Genomic DNA, 20,733 nt, shown 5'->3' on the forward strand with positions numbered 1-20,733 from the left:
AGACTGTTACTTTGACTGTACATGACATCATTTTATTTTACATTACAGTGAGGGTGACTGAGCACAGGCTGCCCAGGGAGGTTGTGGAGTCTCCTTCTCTGGAGATATACAAGACACATCTGGATGCCTACCTGTGCAGCCTGCCTATAGGAAACCTGCTTTGGCAGGGGGGTTGGACCTGCTGATCTCTGGAGGCCCCTTCCAACCCCTGCAATTCTGTGATTCTCTCTGTGACTGAAGATTAAAAACCACACTCTTCAGCTTTGCAGTAGATGGCACTGTAACACTTGCTGACTAAATTCTTTGTCCTGGGAGAAAGAGTTTGCTATTTTAAAAGTTTTTTTTTTTTTAAACCAGCACAGTAAGATGCTTTGAGTTGGATGTATGTGTTGTATATATATATATATTTTTTTTAAATTTTTCTTCATAACAAAAATTCACATTTTAGCATGTATAACAGATTTTTTTTTCTCATTCACTTTCAGCATCACGATCCCTGAAAAGCTAGAATATTTCATTAACAAATATGCAGAACATTCTCATGATAAATGGTCAATGGAAAAGGTAAAGTCTGTATTCCTCTTACAGCTAAATCAGATTATTTATTTGTATCCATTTAATCTTAGACATATTTTACTATGAATATTATTATTTTTCATTATGTTCCAAATTGATATGTAGGTAAGATATAAATATACATTTTCTTGTAGCACATTTTTTGGAGGTGGGACTTCTGTAAGTCCACATGAATATTTCAAAATAGTGTTTCAGCATTTCATTATTTTTATTGTTGACTTTTAATTAAATATTCTTGGTAATTGTTTAAGGTTTTATTGACCTAAAATTTATATTTTTAATGGAAAATACTCTTTGGATTGTTATGCCTTTGGATAGTTTCTGGTGCCAAGTATTAAAAACTGTTCCTCAACTGTAACACAGCATTTTGCTCTATAAAGATATCTAAAGGAAATCAATAAAAATAAAATATGTTGAAATGGTTGCTTCAAGAAATCACTAATTTTTAAAAGCAATGGTATTCTTATAATTGATTTCATTGCATGTGGATATAAATTTTGGTTGAGAAAATACTGAGAAAATAGTAGAGAAGAAATTTAAGAGAACAGACCTACAGAATAATTGTTCTGTTCCTTTGTACAAATAAAAATAGAACTTCTTCACTCTTCCCTATTTTTTTTCTCTGTATTTGTTACTGTTTTTAGTTTGCCAATGGGTGGACATATGGTGAAACATACTCTGAATCTGCAAAAGTGCAACCATTAATGAAACAATACAAATTACTCTCTGAAAAGGTGAGGAATTTATTCATACTTTTTCATCCTGGGAGACTGAAAGTTTGTATCTTTCATTGTGAAAATATTGGCTAATACTTACATCACTTTTTTAAAAAACTTTTTTTTTTTTTTTTTTGAGTGCATCAGCTAGTGTGAGATAGTTGCCTTCCTCAAAATCTCAGATAGAGACAATAGGGCTTTATTATACAATAGGTGGGTCACTCAATCTATTTTCTCTCATGTCTGAATGGTGAAACTGGGTATATTCTTACAGTAAGGTCATCCAGGAATGCTCAGTGAAGACTTAGATTGTCTTTGGTCTCCTCCAGCAGAGGTCCACCAGGATTAGATTAGGAGGCTGGAAAACTTGATAAATGAAGCAAGGTTGAAGGAACTGGGTTTGTTCAATTTAAAGAAAAGAAAGCTCAGGGGGGTCTAATCTCAGTCTCCTAATATCTAAATAGTAGTTACAGAGAAGATGTAGTTATTCTATTCACAGGCATGCACAGTGACAGGGCAAGGCACTGGGATTAAGTTACTTCAGCAGAAATGCTTTCTCCCTGATTAAACACTGGAGTAGGTTGCCCAGGGAAGTAATATGCTGGAAATATTCAAGACATGACATGGCATGTCTAGATAACCTAACTGAATTTGGTTAGGTAATTTGACTTTAACAGAAGGTTGAGCAAGATGATCTCCAGAGGTTTCTTCCTATGTATACTTTTTAATGATTCTATGATTGTATTGTTTTGTTCCATAAAGCAGAGAAAATGCCACATTACTCCTGATAATTAACCACTCTACCTTTGAGTTCATATCTGAGCATGCCATTAGCACTCTTATTTATCCCTGTGATAAGTCAGCTTGCTGTAGGGCCACAATTTTGCCCACCTCTGAAATGATAAATATACTCTGAAATATCTTGTATGATTTATTTGCTTCATTGTAATATCTCTTTTTCATGAGGGGTGATTTCAGTATAATCCTTTGGATCTCAGTGTAACTAAGCAGAAGCCCAACAACTCCCTTTCTCTGTGTGTGTGTGTGTATATGTATATATATATATTTTTTTTTTCCTCTGTATAGCTACAAGAAAAACAATGTAATTATTGCCTATGCATTTTTCTAGGAGAAAGAAATTTATCGATGGCCAATCAAAGAATCACTGAAAACCATGCTGGCATGGGGATGGCGGATTGAAAGAACACGGGAAGGAGATTCCATGGCACTGTATAATCGGACACGCCGCATATCTCAAACTAGTCAAGTAAATAACTTTATTGTAAATTTACTGCAAAAAATAATCATGCAAAACATGCTCTCCATTCTTTGATTTTACAAGTGATGAAATAATACTCCAATACATACCAATTGTATGAAAGTGTATTTTACAAGCAATTGTACAACACTGAAGATTGGTTTAGATTTCTGTTCACTGAACCTGGAATTTCTTTCCTTGTTTCAAAATAATGAGCTACTAAGCATAATATACATATACATATATATATATATATATATATATATATATATATACACACACACGTATATATATATATATATAAAATACAAAATTGAAATATGATTTTGTTTTTTTACTTGATTTAAAGTTAGTTGAATTATTACATCCAGTAGGTTATTACACATCAATATTGGGTATTAAGATATGTTTTTTGGAATTAGGTAGCTAATGTAAATAAGTAACGAAATAAATAAAGGTACAGATACAAATGATTTTTATTTTGTCCTTTTTAAAAACAGAAAATGAATACAAATATTAATGTTAATGCAGCATCTGTAGATGGCCAAAATTCAGAAAATGTTAACAGTATTTCTTTTTCCATCAGGATTGCCTTCTTAAATCAAAATGCTGTTAAGATAACATAGAACAATACTGGCAATGTGTTCTGTTTCAGGTGTATATTATTTACAAATTAATTTCTTGCTATCCAGCATCTCTCTGCTAATTACCCTTTTCTGACCTTTTGTTTCAATGTAATGAACAGAGACATATTTATTCAGTAAAAAAAATGAATGACAAAATGTTGGTATTCTCTGAGCTGGGAGGGTGACAGGAAACAGACAAGTGTCATATTCAGTAGTTTCCATATAGAAATTGGCTTGAATAGAAAAAAATTGTAAGCTTGATTATTGCCTGAATTCACCTTAAAGTAGATGACCTAGGATTTGACCATCTTTGGATAAACATTGCTAGTAAATGCAGAGATTTAATCATAACTTCAGTACATCGTTACTCACGATGAGTTCAGATCTTAAACATGTTTTCTTGTATTTGCATGTGTGGGGTTTGTGTCTGATGACTTCTGTCTTTGGGAACAAAAAATGTAGACCTTTACCTACATGTAGCTTAAGTTTACCACCCTTTCTGTATTTTCAGATGGGCTATATAGGGGGGGCCCTTTTGCCCCCTAAAGGGCACTTTTTTTTCCTAAGTACTTTCATTACTTTCAATATCTTGTAAATGTTAACTTCTTCATATCAAATACTTTGTGTACAACTCAAACAACTTTGTTGTTTTGCATGTTTGCCATTCAGATCTCAGTAGATGCAGCCCATGGTTACAGTCCTCGAGCAATTGACATGAGCAATGTCACCCTCTCCAGAGATGTACATGTAAGTCAGAAATAGTTAATATTCCTAACATTTATGACCATGCAATTTTTTATTTTATCCTAATTTATTGAAAACAAGTTCGGTGGTTTCTGTTATTTCTTTTGATACAGTTTTATTTTTTTTCTTTTTGTCTTTTTCACCACTACTTTTTGATTCTCTGTTATTTCAAAAAAACATCGTTCTTGTTGAAAGGCTTGAAAGTTTCTCTTATCTTGAAAGAACTACGTTACTGTAGGTCCATGAAAGAAATGAAAAATGAAACCTAGAAAATTCTGTAGCTGCAAATATGTAGACAGTATACAGTCAGGACAGGAGGAGAGAGTATAAAAAGTTGTCTCATGCTAGAAGTAGTAGGCAGTAGTAGTTCTTACTAGTTGGACGCTGGAGAGAGCTTTTCTGGCTTATCTTGTAAGTTTGGGGTTTAGTTTCTAGTTTACCAGTCTGAAAAGAGTTTTTATAAGAATTTACTTATTCGTTGTGCATACTGGAGGAGAATTTCCTGCTCATTAAAAAACTGTCTGCATCTATGGAGTCCCTGGTAAAATGGTTGGTGCTTCTAACCGTGTGGTTACACAAAGGAGTATCCACATCTACCAGGCAACATCCATGTAGTTGCTGACTATTACGTCCACCACCAACAATTCTGGCACAGTCCTCTGGTCTGCTGTCCTTTGTTTCGTTTACTAAGGCCGTCAGAGCCTTAGCAAGGTTCTTGCTCAGCTTGATTTGAGAATGAAGTCCCTGTCTGACATGCCAGTACTCTTCCTCCTTCTCCGTGTGGTTCCTTCTTTTTTGTTTTAACAGTTCTCTATTCAGCATCAGGTCCCTAATTGCTGCCTATTTATACCCATCCTAAACAAATGCTATGCCATAATTCTTAATAAAAACTCTTGGTTTTGGTGAACCTTTACAGTGTAATTGTATGGAAACTGCTAGTACACAAAAGTTATTTCATATCAACTAGAAATTTATTCTTCCTTGGGAGTTGGACATTGCAGCACATATCATTAAACTCTCCATTTTCCTAAGGCTATGGCAGAGATGATGGCTGAAAACTACCATAACATATGGGCAAAGAAAAAGAAAATGGAGCTTGAAGCAAAAGGTAATTTAAACTCTAGATATTTTTAGTGTCTAGAAGTTTACCTTAGCTTTTATAATACTGAGTGTAACATCTCTTGCTGAAGTAGTTTACCAATTCCATTGCAATACAGGAAGATACATTAATACATTTTCCTTCTAGCTTTTATGTCAGACTATTGCCCTGTGGTCTCTGAACTCTGTTTCATTTGAGGTCCCTTTTTATTTCGGGTAAATCTAAAAGGGTGTTTTGAATTGACAAATGGGTAAATCTAGAGCAGATCCTTGATTCCGTGTAAACAATTGAATATGATCCGTGATCTCTGCTTATCTAAGTGATGATTTTTGGGATATATTGTGCCACTCTTGTTCCTTCCAAGTTAAATACATTTCTTTATTTATGTATTAAAGATATTTTTTCACTGTGCATTACATTATATTTGCACAGAGAGGAAATAATATTTGGAAAAACTGCAAGTTTTCATTTGAAAATGACTGAAGTTAGGGTTTTGTGTTATCCAAAGGTCTCAAGTCGAACACTATAAACCAAATTTCACCTTTTTTTTCCTTTTATTGTGTGCTTGCATTTTTATACATAAGCTTCTAGCTAAATTACAGTAGTTGAAGTTTTATGAAAAAGTAAAGTTACATCTGAAAGGGTTCTTTGATAAATCAGTATAAATTTCCATACCTTTAATTATATTTCCCCTTATTACAGTTTTTATTTTAATTTTATAGACTTTTTCTTTTAAACTTTATTCAGATTAGGTAGCTGCAGGATGGACTAATTCTGGGAAATTGTAGGCTACAACAACACTAATATTTGAATGCATCTACTATACTTAGCAGCTCTGAACACAGATTTACCTTTGAGCAGCAGTTCAATGAGAGTGCTGTATAGCATTTACAGTGTTATGCAAAGGAAGATAGCACTGAAATGACTAGAGGCAGCTATAACAAATGAAGAAGAGGCTTTTGATTGAGAAATTTCTTGGTGTGAAATGTAAATGCATTTGTCAGTTGAACAAAACCTAGCCTTCAAGAGTGTGTTTTATTCCTCATGTATGTGTGTGCATGCATATATTCTAGTCTTGAAATATGTTCTTTTAAAACATTTTTAAAGAACAGAACAGTAGTGTGGACTTTGTATACAAGTATGCCTAGGAGGATTATCCTTTTTTTTTTCTAAAAATTTTTTTTTCAATCTGTTGGCAAGATGTATTCCAGTTTATTATGTGCCACTGTTCTCTAATGGCTAGGTAAATTCATTACAGCAATACTGATGAAAACATGAGAATTCTCAGTGATGCGACCTTATTCCATTTTTTTTTTCTTTTTTCATTGAGAGTGGGGGAGCAGGTAGGCAAACTTCAGTGTCATTGGAGCAGGTGATTTCGAGTAACTTCAGTTTTGTAATGTTTCTTGAAATTTTTATTGAGTATTTATTCTGGATGTTTTTGGTAACATATACAGACACTACCAAACAGAATTAATGATGGAGTACTTCAAACTTAAAACACTAGTGGGAGTCAAAATAGGTTATTTGATGATATTATTTATTTATATTACATACAACATGTACATATATACTATATACTACATTACATATTAATATAATATATTACATTATAGTTCACATCGCAAGCCAGATTTAAAACTACTTTCTGTTGAAGTTCAAAATAACTTTTCTGTAACAAGCTAATGTGATAGTTAGAATTTTACAGAAATTTTGCAAATAGAAGTATGTAAGTGTTGGAGGGGCCAGATGGGATCCACCTGAGGATGCTGAGGGAGCTGGCAGGTGTGATTGCTGAGATGCTTTCCATCATCTATCAGTGGTCATGGTCAACTGGAGAGGTCTCAGATGACTTGAGACTTGCTAATGTGATGCCAATTTATAAGAAGGGTCATAAGGAGGATCCAGGGAACTACAGGCCTGTCAGCCTGACCTCAGTGCCAGGAAAGGTGATTGAACGTGTCATCTTGAGTGCAATCACGCAACCAGAGAATCAGGCCCAGCCAGTGTGGGTTCGTGAAAGGCAAGTCTTGCCTGACCAAACTCATCTCCTTCTATGACCAGGTAACCCTCCTGGTGGTTGAGGGAAAGGCTGTTGACATGAGCGAGAAATGTGCCCAGGTGACCAAGAAGGCCAACAGTGTCCTGGCCTGTATCAGGAACAGTGTAGTCAGCAGGACCAGGGAGGTGATTGTCCCCCTGTACTCAGCTCTGGTGAGGTTGTATCTCAAGTCCTCAAGTATTGTGTTTAGTTTTGGGTCCCTCACTACAAGAAAGACATCAAGGCCCTGGAGTGTCTCCAGAGAAGGGCTATGAAACTGATGAAGGGTCTGGAACACAAGTCTTATGAGGAGCAGCTGAGGGCACTGGGGTTGTTTAGTCTGGGGAAGAGGAGGTTCGGTGGAGGTCTTACTGCTCTCTACAACTACCTGAAAGGAAAGTGTGGGGAGCTGTGGGTCACCATCTTCTTGCAGATAATTAGTGGTAGGACTAGAGGGAACGGCCTCAAGTTGCTCCAGGGAAAGTTCAGGTTGGAAATTAGGAGAATCTTAAGAGGTCTTTTCCAAGTCTTTTCCAAGTGTGTGTAACTTAGAATAAAAAAGAACAGCTCTGTGGTTAACAATGAAAAAAATTGAGGCTTTCAGTGTATTAAGCTCTTATTGGCTCATTACATTGTTGGCTCAGTTTAATCTCCTTAAAGAGGAGGTCTGATAATACCTGTTATCTCTGTTGAACTAAGTAGAGATCTAGTGGTGTTAGATGATAAGAGCTTTTAAAGCATTTGTGTGCTTTCCTGAAAATAAGTTGCATTTACTCCAACATGTGTAAAATGCAAACAGGAGTGTAGCTTTATCATAGCAATTAGATTTTGTTGATTTGTATCTCTTTACTATGTAGGACAATGCAGAAAATGCTTGTATTTTTCATTTAAGGCTTCTCATGGAAGTATGTTAGCTAACTGAAAATACAAGTGCATCCCCCTTCTTGAATATTCGAGTGTACTAATTATGATTCACAATATGTTATAGTCTTACTAACTTTCACAGATACGTATATACTTAATATGCTTGCATGAATTTCTACATATGTCTTCAGCTGTACTATGTGGAATTAGATCACATTTGTGATAACTAAGTAAGAATAATCTCAATGTAAAAGGCTATACTTCCCCCCAAAATTTACTTGCCAATAGGTTATCATTTTTCATTTACTGAAAAGGACTCAGGACTCACAGAAAATTTTATGTTGCTTACAAAATCAGCTAAGTATAGGTCTCCAATATTTTCTTGAGGGATTTTTTCCTTTGTTTTTACAATATTACTACAGACTTACTGTAATATATTTTTTTCTTAGATAAGTTTGATAATTACCTTTACCATTCTGTGGGGTTTTGTAGCAATTATCACATAATTAGGGGGATGAGGGAGAAATTGAAGACCTAATAATGTTTGTTTTTCCTAAGATATTTATATTAATAATAGCTACTTTATGTTCTTGCCAAGTTAGCCATCTACATTTAGAGAGAGATCAATAAATCACTGTATTGCATTTAGGGAAGGTTTTGGTAGCGGGGGGCTGTAGGTGTGACCTCTGTGAGAAGAGCCCAGAAGCTGCTCTACAGAGCCATCTCCAGCTAGTTCCAAAAGGGACCCACTGCTGGCCAGAGCCGAGCCAGGGAGCAACGCTGGCTGTGCCTCTGGGAGCGCAGATTTAAGTATTTAAGAAAATACTGCTGTGCAACAGCAGCTGGGAGAGTGAGGAGTGAGAAAATGTAGAGAGAAACAGCCCTGCAGACAGCAAAGTCAATGAAGTAGGCCAGGAGGTGCTCCACGCACTGGAGCAGCAGTTCCCCTGCGGCCTGTGCAGGGAGAGGCCCCTGGTGGAGCAGGCTGTCCCCCTGCAGCCCATGGGTCCCACATGGAGCACATCCCCACACTGCAGACCGTGGAGGAGCCCCCGGTGGAGCAGGGGGCCTGGGGGATCTGCAGTTCGCTCCTGACAGATGGACCCCATGGTACAGACCCATATTGGAGCAGTTGTTGAAGACCTGCTGCCTATGAGCAGACAGGACCAGCCCACGCAGGCTCAGTTCAGGATGGAGTGGCATCCTGTGGGAGGGACCCTACACTGGAGCAGGGGCAGAGTGACTGAAGGAGTGGCAGATGATGAAGCCTTAGGATCTGACTGCAGCCCCCATTCTCCTTTGCCCTGCACTGCTCAGGGAGGAGGTAGAAAAGGTTAAAAAAAAAGGGGGGGGAGAGAGAAGGTGTTTTTATTTTGCTTTTAGTTTCTCACTGTTCACATCTCAACCTATGACCTTTTTTCCAAGATACTTTCTCCCGCTTTGTCTTTGAGGAGGGAGAGAAAGAGAACAGTGCAGTTGGTTCAGCTAGTTTCCACTGTGAAGCTACCATAACCACCTTTTATAAGCAATGGAAGTGCAATTTATTCTGTTCACCTCTCTGTTTTTGCAATATTCTTTTAATGAGACTGGCAGTTGTCTGAAAAATGTACTCTAGTTTTCCGACTAATTCATTACTATTGAATTGAACTACATCACTTTCACAGGTCTTAGATATACATATAGCTTGCTAAATTACATGAACCATTTTTGCTTTCATCAGAATGTTTAAAAGCAGAACTCTGTTGGAATGACAGATCTTGGTTTTGTTCTGAAATGATGTGTTATTTATTGAAATATATTTAATTTCATTAAATCAAGTTGTAATGATAATGCATGTTCATAACAGTTAAGCACTTTTTCCTTCTTCAACTGCTTTTTTTTTTTGTTGTTTTCTTTTTTTAAGTACAACATATTTTCCTGGTATCTACAGCAACTGATCATGTTAGAACTATGTATGCAGCCCTGTCTAAGGTTTATATCTGAAAATTTTGTAGAAATACAGGTTTGTGTAAGGAAACCAAAAAATGAGTTGTTGGTATTTCAGACTAGGTTTTACTGCTATGCTATGCTATGCTGTGCTTGCATTCTATGTGTTATTACAATAGTGCTTTTGCATATCAGGACTTACTGTGTCAACAGATACTGTAACTGTATTTTCATTCTTTCTATATTCCATAGTAGGAGGAGGCAACCATCCTCTTCTTGTTCCTTATGACACTCTCACAGCCAAAGAAAAAGCCAAGGACAGAGAAAAAGCACAGGATATTCTTAAATTTCTTCAGATTAATGGATATATTGTCTCCAGGTAATTTTCTGTTTACTACTAGTGTCACAGAAGCTTTCTAATACTCCTTGGTAGTGTTTTTTATTTTTATTTTTTTCTTTTTTCCCCTCTGTTAAAAACAAACAAAACCAAAGGGTCATATTAAGGTTTCAGTACCTGAGAGTAAGGATCAGCTTCTTTATATAGAACATTGTAAGGAAGAAGTGTTTTATGGTTTTTAGGGTTTGCAGAAAGTGCAAGCATTGTTCTTCAGAATGTATGTGTATTCTGTATATCCTCTCAACATTGTAACATACCTCTTCTTTCCATTGTGTTTCCATACATCCAACTGTTAGTAAATTTGTTGATGTTCTACAAGTGATAGAATTATTAAGCCTACAGGCATATGTCATACACCTCTTTGTAGAAATCTCTAGACAATTGTGTTGATAAGAAAGTTTAATTTCTAAAATCTACTACTCCTTTCTTTAACTGAGTTGATTTGTAGTGTTAGTGAAATAAAGTGAAATGAAAACAATGTTTTTAAAAAGGTTTCCTGATATAGTCTTCAGCATAAATGTAATAATAGTGAATAAATGTAATAATCAGAATAGCATGAATAATTCAGTTAGTGTACATTCTCTGCAGGATTCCCTTTGGCTTTAATAGGGCATATATTTACCTACTAAATACATTGTGAATAAAATTTTAATTAAATTAATGTCCACCTCATCAGTATGGCTTAGGAAATATGAATCCCTAGGAAAGACTGAAAGCATATCTGAGATTGGTATTTATATGAATATTAGTAAGAGAATGAAACAAGCACAGAGATGGATTTAAATAATCACTGTGAATTAATTAGCTTAGCATATCTGCCTGAAATCTGCCCACTTCCTTTCGTTTAAATTTTATATGAAATTCAGTCCATTTATAGAGTCCCATAGCATATGTAATAATTCTAGGTAGAGTCTTTCAAGATAGCTAGAATAATACAATTTACTTGCCTTCAGTGGACTAGCATGTATGAAGACGGATGTCAGCAAAGTTTATTTTTCTCGTCCCCTGTCAAAATAAAAAAAGACTGTTAATCTATATTCAAGGTTACACGTTCCTTTTGGACTAATCCTTTTTATTACTGTCTAACTTAAACACAAGTGAAAAGTGGCTTTTGGTTTTTAGAGGAGGGGAAGGCTAAGAGGGACGGTAATATACTTGTTAACTTGGGCACACTGATCATCTGGTAAGTAGTTCCTGCCTTATCTGCATCCTCCTGTGCCAGTAAAATGCAGATACTTCTATCAAGATAAACTTCATGTACCTGCTGCCCCTGTGTCTACTGTGCTGTCTAAACAAACAAGCATCTGCTTCATGTTTTTCCTTTGTCCCCTTACCACTTGACTTACAGCTATACATGCATTCCTGTCCAGTCTTTTATTTGACTGTGACCATTCTAATTCATTCCATGACCCTTCAAACCTTAACTTTCATCTTTAACCAAGTCTAGGTGCCCAGATCATTTTCAAACTGGTAACTAGGGAATCTATGGAATATAACTTGCCTGTGAATTTAAGCATGATTCCAAGAGCTACCTACACACACACAAGGGATGCTAACATGTCCAGCTGCACAGACTTCTACAGACAAAGTGCTGCCTTCAACTCACGTATAAAACAATTATAGACAGTCAAGCCTCCCTCCCCCACTTCAGATGGTAAAGGTTGAAGTTCAGTAGTGAAAGCATTCCACCTCCTTTCCCTTTCTCTCCAAGTTTACAAGCATGTGCACATACATGGAGTACTCACTTTTGAGTACCAGCGCAGCCTCTGTCTGTACAATACCTTTGCCTGGATGTTGAGCTCTCTTACCCACTTCAGAGGTCTTTTTCTTGCCAGCTAGTCCATTTTGATGCTCATAAGTGAACTGATGCCTAGATTCAGGAACATTTCTCACAAACACTTTACACTTGTGGGTACCCTTGAATCGTCTGACCATCTGATACACCTACTCAGACATGAGACCTTCTACTCACTGTCTAGTCCAGCTTGAAGCGTGCTAGTGAATTGCACTTGTGCACCCTCATGCACCCTGGGTTTAGAGAAGAAAAAAAACATTTAACTCCTCCCAAGCAGCCGGCACTCAGGCACATAGGCTGTGACCCATGGTCCCACTCCAGCCCCTGCTGCTGACACTTTCACCTCACTGACACTATCCTCCTACCATTGGCTGGTTTCTCGGACACACACCATTCCTGCCCCAGTGGCTGGGAGCTGAGACTCCCACTTACTCCAGTTGCAGACACCACAGGCTAGGAACACCAACCAACCATCTGACTCCAGTTGCTAGCACCAAATCCATTCACAGCAGTTCCCTTCTGAGTTGGAACTCTGGGCTCAAAGTATGCAGGACCTGTAGAGACATTACCAAGAGCTATCTCCTTTCCAACTATTGGTGCTGAGACCCTCATTCTCTCCAGTTGCTGGTGCCACAGGCCCTTGGGCACTTAGAACCCCAGTCTGTCCTAATATTCAGTCCTCCTGATCTTGCCAATACCTGGCACTTACTCCTTGCAGCACACACATATGAATGATGTGGTGAGTTACACAGAGGGATAGTTAAGAAAGGATTTAATAAGACAGGACAGACTGTGGTGATCAGGTGGAGTGTTTAGTTGAACGGCTTTTACTGACTGGCCACAGTTCGTGTGACTGTTCCTTCTTTGTCTATTTCCTGCTTTGATTGTCCTTGATTCCCTCTCCCCTTCACATTCCATCATTAGCTTTCATAGTGCCAGTGATTCCTTTGGATATCCCAAATAGAGTTACAAAATCCGTGCGGCTTTCTCCAAAGTTGTGTCTGTAGTTTCCTAACAGCCAATCAGTGACTAACTGGAGAGTGTTTTTTTTTTGACATTATCTCCCTTATTCCTTCTCTACCACATTTTGTGTTCCTGTTTATGGCTTCCTTCTTACTACCACCTTTTACACTGAGAGTGTCCTTAATCAAATAACCTTAATGAAGCATATGCTCCCACCTTAGAATTAATTGTCATTAAAATATATTCATCAGCATTCCTTGCAATCATCACAAATTTAACTTATATCCACAAAAAATTCTCCACACCAAAATCAACATAACATTATCACAACACCAACAAAGGTGGACAATTTACAGACTCCACCCCTTGTCACTTCACCACCTTTCGACACAATTATTACACTCTAACAATATCCAGTCCATATTTTCCAATTATTGTCCTTATCTCAAATTCTTTCAGCCCAATATATACCCTGAAAAGTATCAGCTGAGAAAGCAGTTTTAGTTGTAGAATCTCTCTTTCTGAACCCTACTATCAGCAATGTTCTTAATTAGAACAGAAATGAGACTATAAATACAGTTATGTTTGGTAGGTTTACTTTTTTAATATGCAAAATAGCAATGTGCATGGTTCTGACAATGGAGTGCCAAACTACCTTGCTGGTAAAGAATAGGTTCCTTATGTTCAGTCATTAGAGTGGTCCTGCAGAACCACTTACGTCATTAGCAGTTTATTGCTAGGAGACAATGACCTACATCATGAAACTGCTCTCTGCAAATTAATAGTTGATTTGTTGAAAGAAGATAGGCTTTTCATATCAGATTATGATGGAACACAGTGGGAAAAGCAAATTGCAATTCCAACACTTCTTTTCCCTCTGCTCCCCTCCTCCCCCCCACCAAAATTTTCATAAATGCTACATAGCTATTCAATGTTCCTTCAGTCAAACAGACTTCTAGGCAAGAGTCATGATGAGGGAGACTAGATTTACTTCTGGCTTGTTTGTTTAAATCAAAGTATCTTGGTAGTTTCAAAACTCCCTCAGTCAAAAATCAATCCATGGAGGACATTAAAAGGTGGTAATACCTTACAGGTAAGGGAAAGAAATTAAAATGTTACTGGATTAATCTGAGTAGTCACCTTTTCTGCCAGCTTTCTATCTGGGAAATCTTAATTGCACCTTAACAAATGGCTCAAAATGTAAATAATTACAAGAGTACTGCTTAATTTAAACCGAACCATTCTTATGTGAATAAGCAATTAATTATTACCAGAGAAAATGGCATCAGGAGAAGTAAAACTAATCTGATTCCTTCTGCACACATAAAAATTGACTTGCTTCTTATTTCAGAGGTTTTAAGGACCTGGAATTGGACACACCTTCCATTGAGAAACGCTTTGCCTACAGTTTCCTTCAGCAACTTATAAGATATGTGGATGAAGCCCATCAGTATATTTTGGAGTTTGGTATAGTACTCCTTCATTTTCTTTTATTAAGAAGTTTGAAATTATAAAAACAACCTGAAAGTTTCCAAAAATAAAAATGTCTTCAACAAGGAGTTTTTCCTTTAGCTTTCTGTAGTTGATGATGAATTTTAAAGAGTTACATATTTCACATTCATTCTAGTTTCACTCATATTCATTCTTCAGATGAAAATGTAATGAATAAAGGATAAATGTTTTATGTGTACCAGATTATTCAATAGTATGTGACTTTTATAGCACCTGGGGGAAGAGAACCAAGTTTAATTTCATTTGGGTAGTTCTAACCAGTAAATTTGTTGTTTAAAAAAAAATTTGCATTTACAGACATTACATGTTTGTAACAATGCATTAAAAATTTGGTAATTTTGTTTCTCCTGGGAACTACAGGAGAAAGGTATTAAAGTAGAATTAGAGTTCAGTCTTCCAAAAGTGTTGCCTATAACTAGAAAAATACACATGTAGGATCAGATTTTCATCTCAAATAAATATCCATATCTCTTTAGACTATGAGATGTCTACGCATCTGTGACTATTTGGACAATTTTTCTTTGCACATTTTATTTGCTGTGACTTTTTTTTTTCTCAGAAGAGTGTCATAAAATGCCTCTAACTCCTGTGTGTGGTATCTTAAATCTACATCTAAAGACCAACAATATTACTTATTTATAGTGTACACTTTTAAAGAAAAATGCAGAATAGACTGTAATTGGGGTATATAATAGTGAGCTAAATTTTCTTCTCTCTGCAGATGGTGGCAGCAGAGGCAAAGGAGAGCACTTTCCATACGAACAAGAAATCAAGTTTTTTGCCAAAGTACGGTATATCTTTGCTCATTATTTGTCAACCTAGTAAGTAGTTGAAGTGAGAAAGTGTTAGTGGATGTGATTATTTGTTATATATACAGCTTTCTGTGTTAAATAATTATTTTGATGATTGGAAGTAGTAGTAATAAAAATAGCTTGAAAATAATGTAGGGATGAAATACAGACATGAAGAAAACCTACAGGATTGTATTCATACTGTCATTATTCCTTTTCTCCATGATATAAAATTAATCAGGTGATGTTATTCATAACCTCCTTACATTTTCTATTTACTGGCTTTGTCTATTTCAGAAGACTTGTCTCTTTCACACTCTTTAGGCAGCTAAATATGAGCAATAGCTACTGGAATTAATACAGTCATGAACCTTTCAGTGTCACCTTCCTTATCTCTTTCCTTGTTTTAAAACAATACTGATGTCTTCATCACAGAATCACAGAATGGTTGAGGATGAAAGAGATGAAGGAGGTCATCTGATCCAAGCCCACTGCTCAAACCTATATCAGGCTATCCAGACCTTGTCCAGATGGCTTTTGAAGATCTCCAAGGAGACTCCACAATCTGTCTGGGCAACTTGTGCCAGTGCTCAGTCAATGTCACTTTTTTTTTTTTTTTTTTTAATGTGTTTTCATATGTTCAGACAGAACTTCCCGTGTTTCAGTTTGTGCCTCTTGTCTCTTGTCCTGTCATGGAAAAAATCTGGCTCCATCTTCACACCCTCTCCTTTTAGATATTTATTTACACCAATGAGATGCCCCTAGGCCATTTCTTCCCCAGGCTAAATAATCTCAGCTCCCTCAGCCCCTCCTCATATGAAAGATCCTGCAGTCCTTTAATTGTATTTGTACCCTCCCACCCCCTGGACTCTCTTCAGTATGTCCATGCCCTTCTTGTACAGAGGAGCCCAGGAGGGCACAACACTCCAGGTGGGGCCTCACTGGTGCTAAGTAGAGGGGAAGAATCATCTGTCTTGACCTTCTGGCAACTCTCCACCTAATTCAGCCCAGGATGCTATTGGCTTTCTTTGCTGTGAGGGCTCATTGCCAACTCATGGTCAGCTTGGTGTCCACAAGGACACCAGGCTTTTCTCAGCAGAGCTGCTTTCAGGGTGGTCAGCCTTTACTGTGTGAAAGGGTTATATATAACCCCCGCTATGTGGAGTTATTCCTCAGCAGATGTGGGACCTTGCACTTCCCCTTGTTGAACTTTTTGAGGTTCCCATGAGCCCAGTACTCCTTCTTATGCCAAGAAGGATTTATGTATTACAAATTAAGAAAATCTACTTACAGCTTTGGCATTCAAAAGCTTGTATGTTGCTTGCATATTCAAAGCACCTTTTCAATTCATTAGTGAATAAGCAAAGGTAGGCATGTGCAGCATTTTCTAAACCTGATATATCTCCAATAAATTGTAATCTCTTGAAGTGCTTCCATAGTGCAATACTTGCCAAGTTTGTTGACTCAGACACCAATGAGTTTGTTGACTCAGAACCATGAACCCAAAAGGAAGCAATTTTAGATTCATGTTGACTGTTTATTTTGGATCTCTTCCTGGCTGAAACCTGTAGCAGTACTGAGTAATGGTCACCACATGAAGTAAATAAGAAAACTTCTGTGGACAAGTCAGTGAAGGTGTTTTTGGAATTCTGGATAGCAATTAACATTACATGCCATTAGTGTGCTGACAGTTCTAGGTGAATTTTTCTCAAGCCTACCTATGTTAAAAGACATGAACAGCAATAGTTGTTTCTGGGTAAGTAGTATTGGGCAAATATTAAATTGTGAGATAAAGTTAAATTATACTTTCTGGTTTATACTCCTAAAGAAAAAAAGAGGTCAAGTCCCAGGGGTAATATAAAAAAATAATAAATAAAAATATATTTTAAAAACTGCTGCCTTAACTGATGACATTTTAAGTATCTTGAATAATAATGAAAAAAATAATAAAAAAGAGACAGACACTAAAAAAAAAACAAACTAGGAATTTGAAACAGAATACATGTTTGAAATCTTGTCTGTAGCTGTGACTTACAAAAAATAATACAGAACATAGCAAAAAAAGCCCTGAGATAACCACTTCTTTCTGATGTAATTGCAGGTTGTGCTCCCTTTGATTGATCAGTATTTCAAAAATCATCGCCTGTATTTCTTGTCTGCAGCAAGTAGACCTCTCAGCAGTGGAGGCCATGCCTCTAATAAGGAGAAGGAAATGGTGACCAGGTAAAATTTAAAATAATTTTCATGTATATGCATATATGTATGTCTTTAAACAATGTAGTTTATTGTTGGAAAGTGAGAAGTTTCAGGCATTTTTTTCCAAACACAAACATTAACTTCCTTTTCCCATTGAGAAAATTCATTGTGTAAAATGGAAAAGAGAGTTCAGAGTTACAATTATATGATGTTTTAAAGTCAGCAGTGCTGATTTTTTGCATTCAGGGAACTTAATTTATGTGCAACAATTCATCTGTTGCATTGTGTGTTGCACAAGATGTGTAATTGTGTATCAGCTACCACTGTTGGAAATAAGTATATACTGAAACCATTATTCCTGCAACATTTTATATTTAAAAGAAAAAAAAAATCAATAACTGCGTTTTAGACAGTATTGTTATTACTGCTCCCTGTAAAAAATAAAACGAGTGGCATTCTTTCTGCTCTTCAGTTTTCTAAATAGTGACAGTGGTAGTAATATGACAGAAATATCCCCTTGATCTTTTCTCTGAAGTTATCCATTATTAGACCATCTCTCCAAGAGATGTTTTCACTTAATCTCACTTTTGATTGAATTGAAACCCATGTTTCCAATTTAGTAATGTGGACTACAAGTTTAAAACAAGACCAACTGCATGCCTGCACAGTACAGGTATCATGGATGGCTGTTACTAGGTACCAAAACAGGCAAAACTGAATTGATGCTATAGGGAGACAGCCATTGTATGAATACTGAGCAGAGTTTCTAACAACAATATTGAGCATAACTTACTAATGACCTCGACTCTTGTGTCATTTCATGGACTGATTTGGTCTGGCAGTTTGGCTGACTGGTCTTCTTCAAAGAATGAAAAAATCCTTTCAAAGAGCATGCATCTAGATTATTTTCCATTATGAGCTGCTGTATATCTTTCTGTAATATCCTGGATAACAGTATTTTAGCAGTTGTTAAAGCCTCATCAATAAATCCCACACTTCTAGAATATGTCAAACATGGAAATATCAGCATACATGCTGCATGGATTCAGGACTTCTACACATATGCTGTCCAGTAGTATGCATGAGATTTCTGAATTTTTAGCCCAGCAAAATGATCAGAGCTGCTGTCAAACAATTGAGTTGTGTGCCTTCTAGAAGAGGCAGCCAATGACAATAAAACACAGGCAAGGAAACCTGGATAAATGATAATTATAGCCAGTGCTGTTGTGCAGCTGATTTCTTGAGTGTCAAGCTAATGGAAAGTGCATTATATGATCCATTTTCTGAAGCCATTTTAAGGGATTCCCAACATATTTTTTTCCCCTCATTTGTAGAGAATTCTTCAAAGCTAAATTTTGGATTTTCTGTTGAGTTTTCCCTTTAGATATGTTTGTGTGTGACTCTTATGTAGGCTTTTCTTCAAACCAAAGGCAGTTTCTGTCTGCTTGCTTTTTCTGATGAAGATAAGCTTGCATTTTTTGAACTGTGGAAGAGTATTCTGCATATTGTTAATGCAGTGACTGTCAAGAAATGCAATAAATATTTTGTGTTCAGCAAGTGTATTAAATTCAGGTCAATTTTATGGGAACATATGGGTCAAACCTCTTCCTGAAATAGTGTGACATTATCTTCCATTTATTTGTAAACAACATTGTCCGGATTGGAATTTTTGCATTTCTTCTTCATTATACCATCTTACAAGTCCTTGTATTACTGCAGTTATGTAGAATTATTTCTGGACATGAGTCTAAGTACTAGACATTTGGACTTTTTTTTTCTCTGAATTTACACTATTGATTGCGGAGATAATAGGTTCAGTCTGACTTTGTGAAAATATAGCATCTGCTGAATGTTACAGTCAGTTGAATAACATTTGTGTGTTAGAAGAAGAGAGAGATTGAGAGCTACTTAATGTCTTCATTGGAATGGATACAACATTTATATGACAGTACCATATACCCACTTTTCCTGTTGGACTGGATGAACCAGGATCCTTATAAAAGAATATGAAGTGTATATGCCTGCTTCATGGTATAAGTGAACAGAGATCCCTGAAGATGTACAACCAGACTCTTTTCTAAAACAGAGCATTTGCTGTAATGGATCACTGTGCACTGGCTAATAAGGCAGATTCAACACCACATTAACCTGGCTGTTCCAATTCTGGACATAAATGTTTCCATTTGGCACCATGCTCTCATCTGTCAATGGAACAACATGCTCAGATCTCATCCATGAACTATGCAGACATGCTTATGTGTCTTTTGCTTTTATATCAGAGATTGTTAACTGGTCCATATGCCTAGTAATTAAATAGCTTAATAAAATGACATAGTATTGTTCATGTCATTTTAATAGATGCGGGTTTTTGCAGCACAACAAAAAACACCAAAATTTATGACACTGTTGTAGAAAATTCTCAGACTGAATTTGGTCATGAAGATTGAACTAATCTCTCCTAAATTTGGAGGCCAGGTCAATTTGGGTAGGACAGCATGGTCCTGCTTCTGAATGGAACACTGCTCATCAGTACAAAAAGTAATTTACACATATGAAATGAAATCATTGATCGTATTCATTTTTGTTTGTTTAAAACCATATAAGAAGCTATTTTTCATGTTGAGTTACATTGTTTCTCATGTTGTCATGTTTTAAAGAACATATTTAAAAATAAATTCTCACTGTGTTTAAGACAAGATCTAAATTGGATTAGTTAAAGATCTACCATCAAACACTTCAATTAATCTGATTTCCTTACCTTTTGTTTTCAAATAGTCAGTGATATCCTGAATAGCACACTGACCACATTTTACTTCTTAAAGCTTCAATGGTAATTTCCCTGTGGGTTTTCATATAGGACGCTTTTATATTAATTAGCTTTGCTTTTATTTTTATTTTTTCTTGTTTGTTTCTTTAATTATAATATGTGCTTATTTAACCATGTTTGTTAAGGATATGCACTTAAAAACTCTTTCTTTAGTACTCTGTCCCACATTCTGCTCAGATAATTGATTCTTTCTGCGTGACATCATGTTGCTTTTCCTGCTCATATATCAGCTGTTATTTTTTTCTCCCTCCCCTCCCCCCCTTTTTTTTTTCTTTTTCCTTCTCTTCTCTTTTATTTTTCTTTTGTCTTCAGCCTGTTCTGCAAACTTGGAGTTCTTGTCAGGCATAGGATTTCACTGTTTGGTAAGAAGACCCTTGACAAATATTAGCATGGCCATCACTT

The 20,733-nt window shown here is 36.4% G+C and overlaps 1 protein-coding gene across 13 annotated transcripts in view; it reads left to right on the forward strand.

Annotated features, from left to right (window-relative positions):
• RYR2 (ryanodine receptor 2) overlaps window positions 1–20,733 on the forward strand; it is a 406,035-nt gene that overhangs the window by 298,113 nt on the left and 87,189 nt on the right. For 8 of the 13 annotated variants that reach the window (XR_011808125.1, XM_027453781.3, XM_072035588.1 and 5 more), the window contains 10 exons: window positions 486–564; window positions 1,221–1,310; window positions 2,422–2,559; window positions 3,846–3,923; window positions 4,953–5,028; window positions 10,103–10,229; window positions 14,357–14,472; window positions 15,239–15,303; window positions 17,410–17,531; window positions 20,644–20,693. Coding sequence is in view for 12 of the 13 variants with exons in the window: in XM_027453781.3 (XP_027309582.2) it covers window positions 486–564; window positions 1,221–1,310; window positions 2,422–2,559; window positions 3,846–3,923; window positions 4,953–5,028; window positions 10,103–10,229; window positions 14,357–14,472; window positions 15,239–15,303; window positions 17,410–17,531; window positions 20,644–20,693 (941 nt within the window). In the remaining variant the exon portion in view is untranslated. The remainder of the gene's footprint in view (window positions 1–485; window positions 565–1,220; window positions 1,311–2,421; window positions 2,560–3,845; window positions 3,924–4,952; window positions 5,029–10,102; window positions 10,230–14,356; window positions 14,473–15,238; window positions 15,304–17,409; window positions 17,532–20,643; window positions 20,694–20,733) is intronic. The other 5 variants (XM_072035589.1, XM_072035593.1, XM_027453786.3 and 2 more) reach the window with 1 other exon arrangement.

Source organism: Anas platyrhynchos, chromosome 3 (genome assembly GCF_047663525.1).
Source record: "Anas platyrhynchos isolate ZD024472 breed Pekin duck chromosome 3, IASCAAS_PekinDuck_T2T, whole genome shotgun sequence".
Taxonomy (NCBI): Eukaryota; Metazoa; Chordata; class Aves; order Anseriformes; family Anatidae; genus Anas; species Anas platyrhynchos.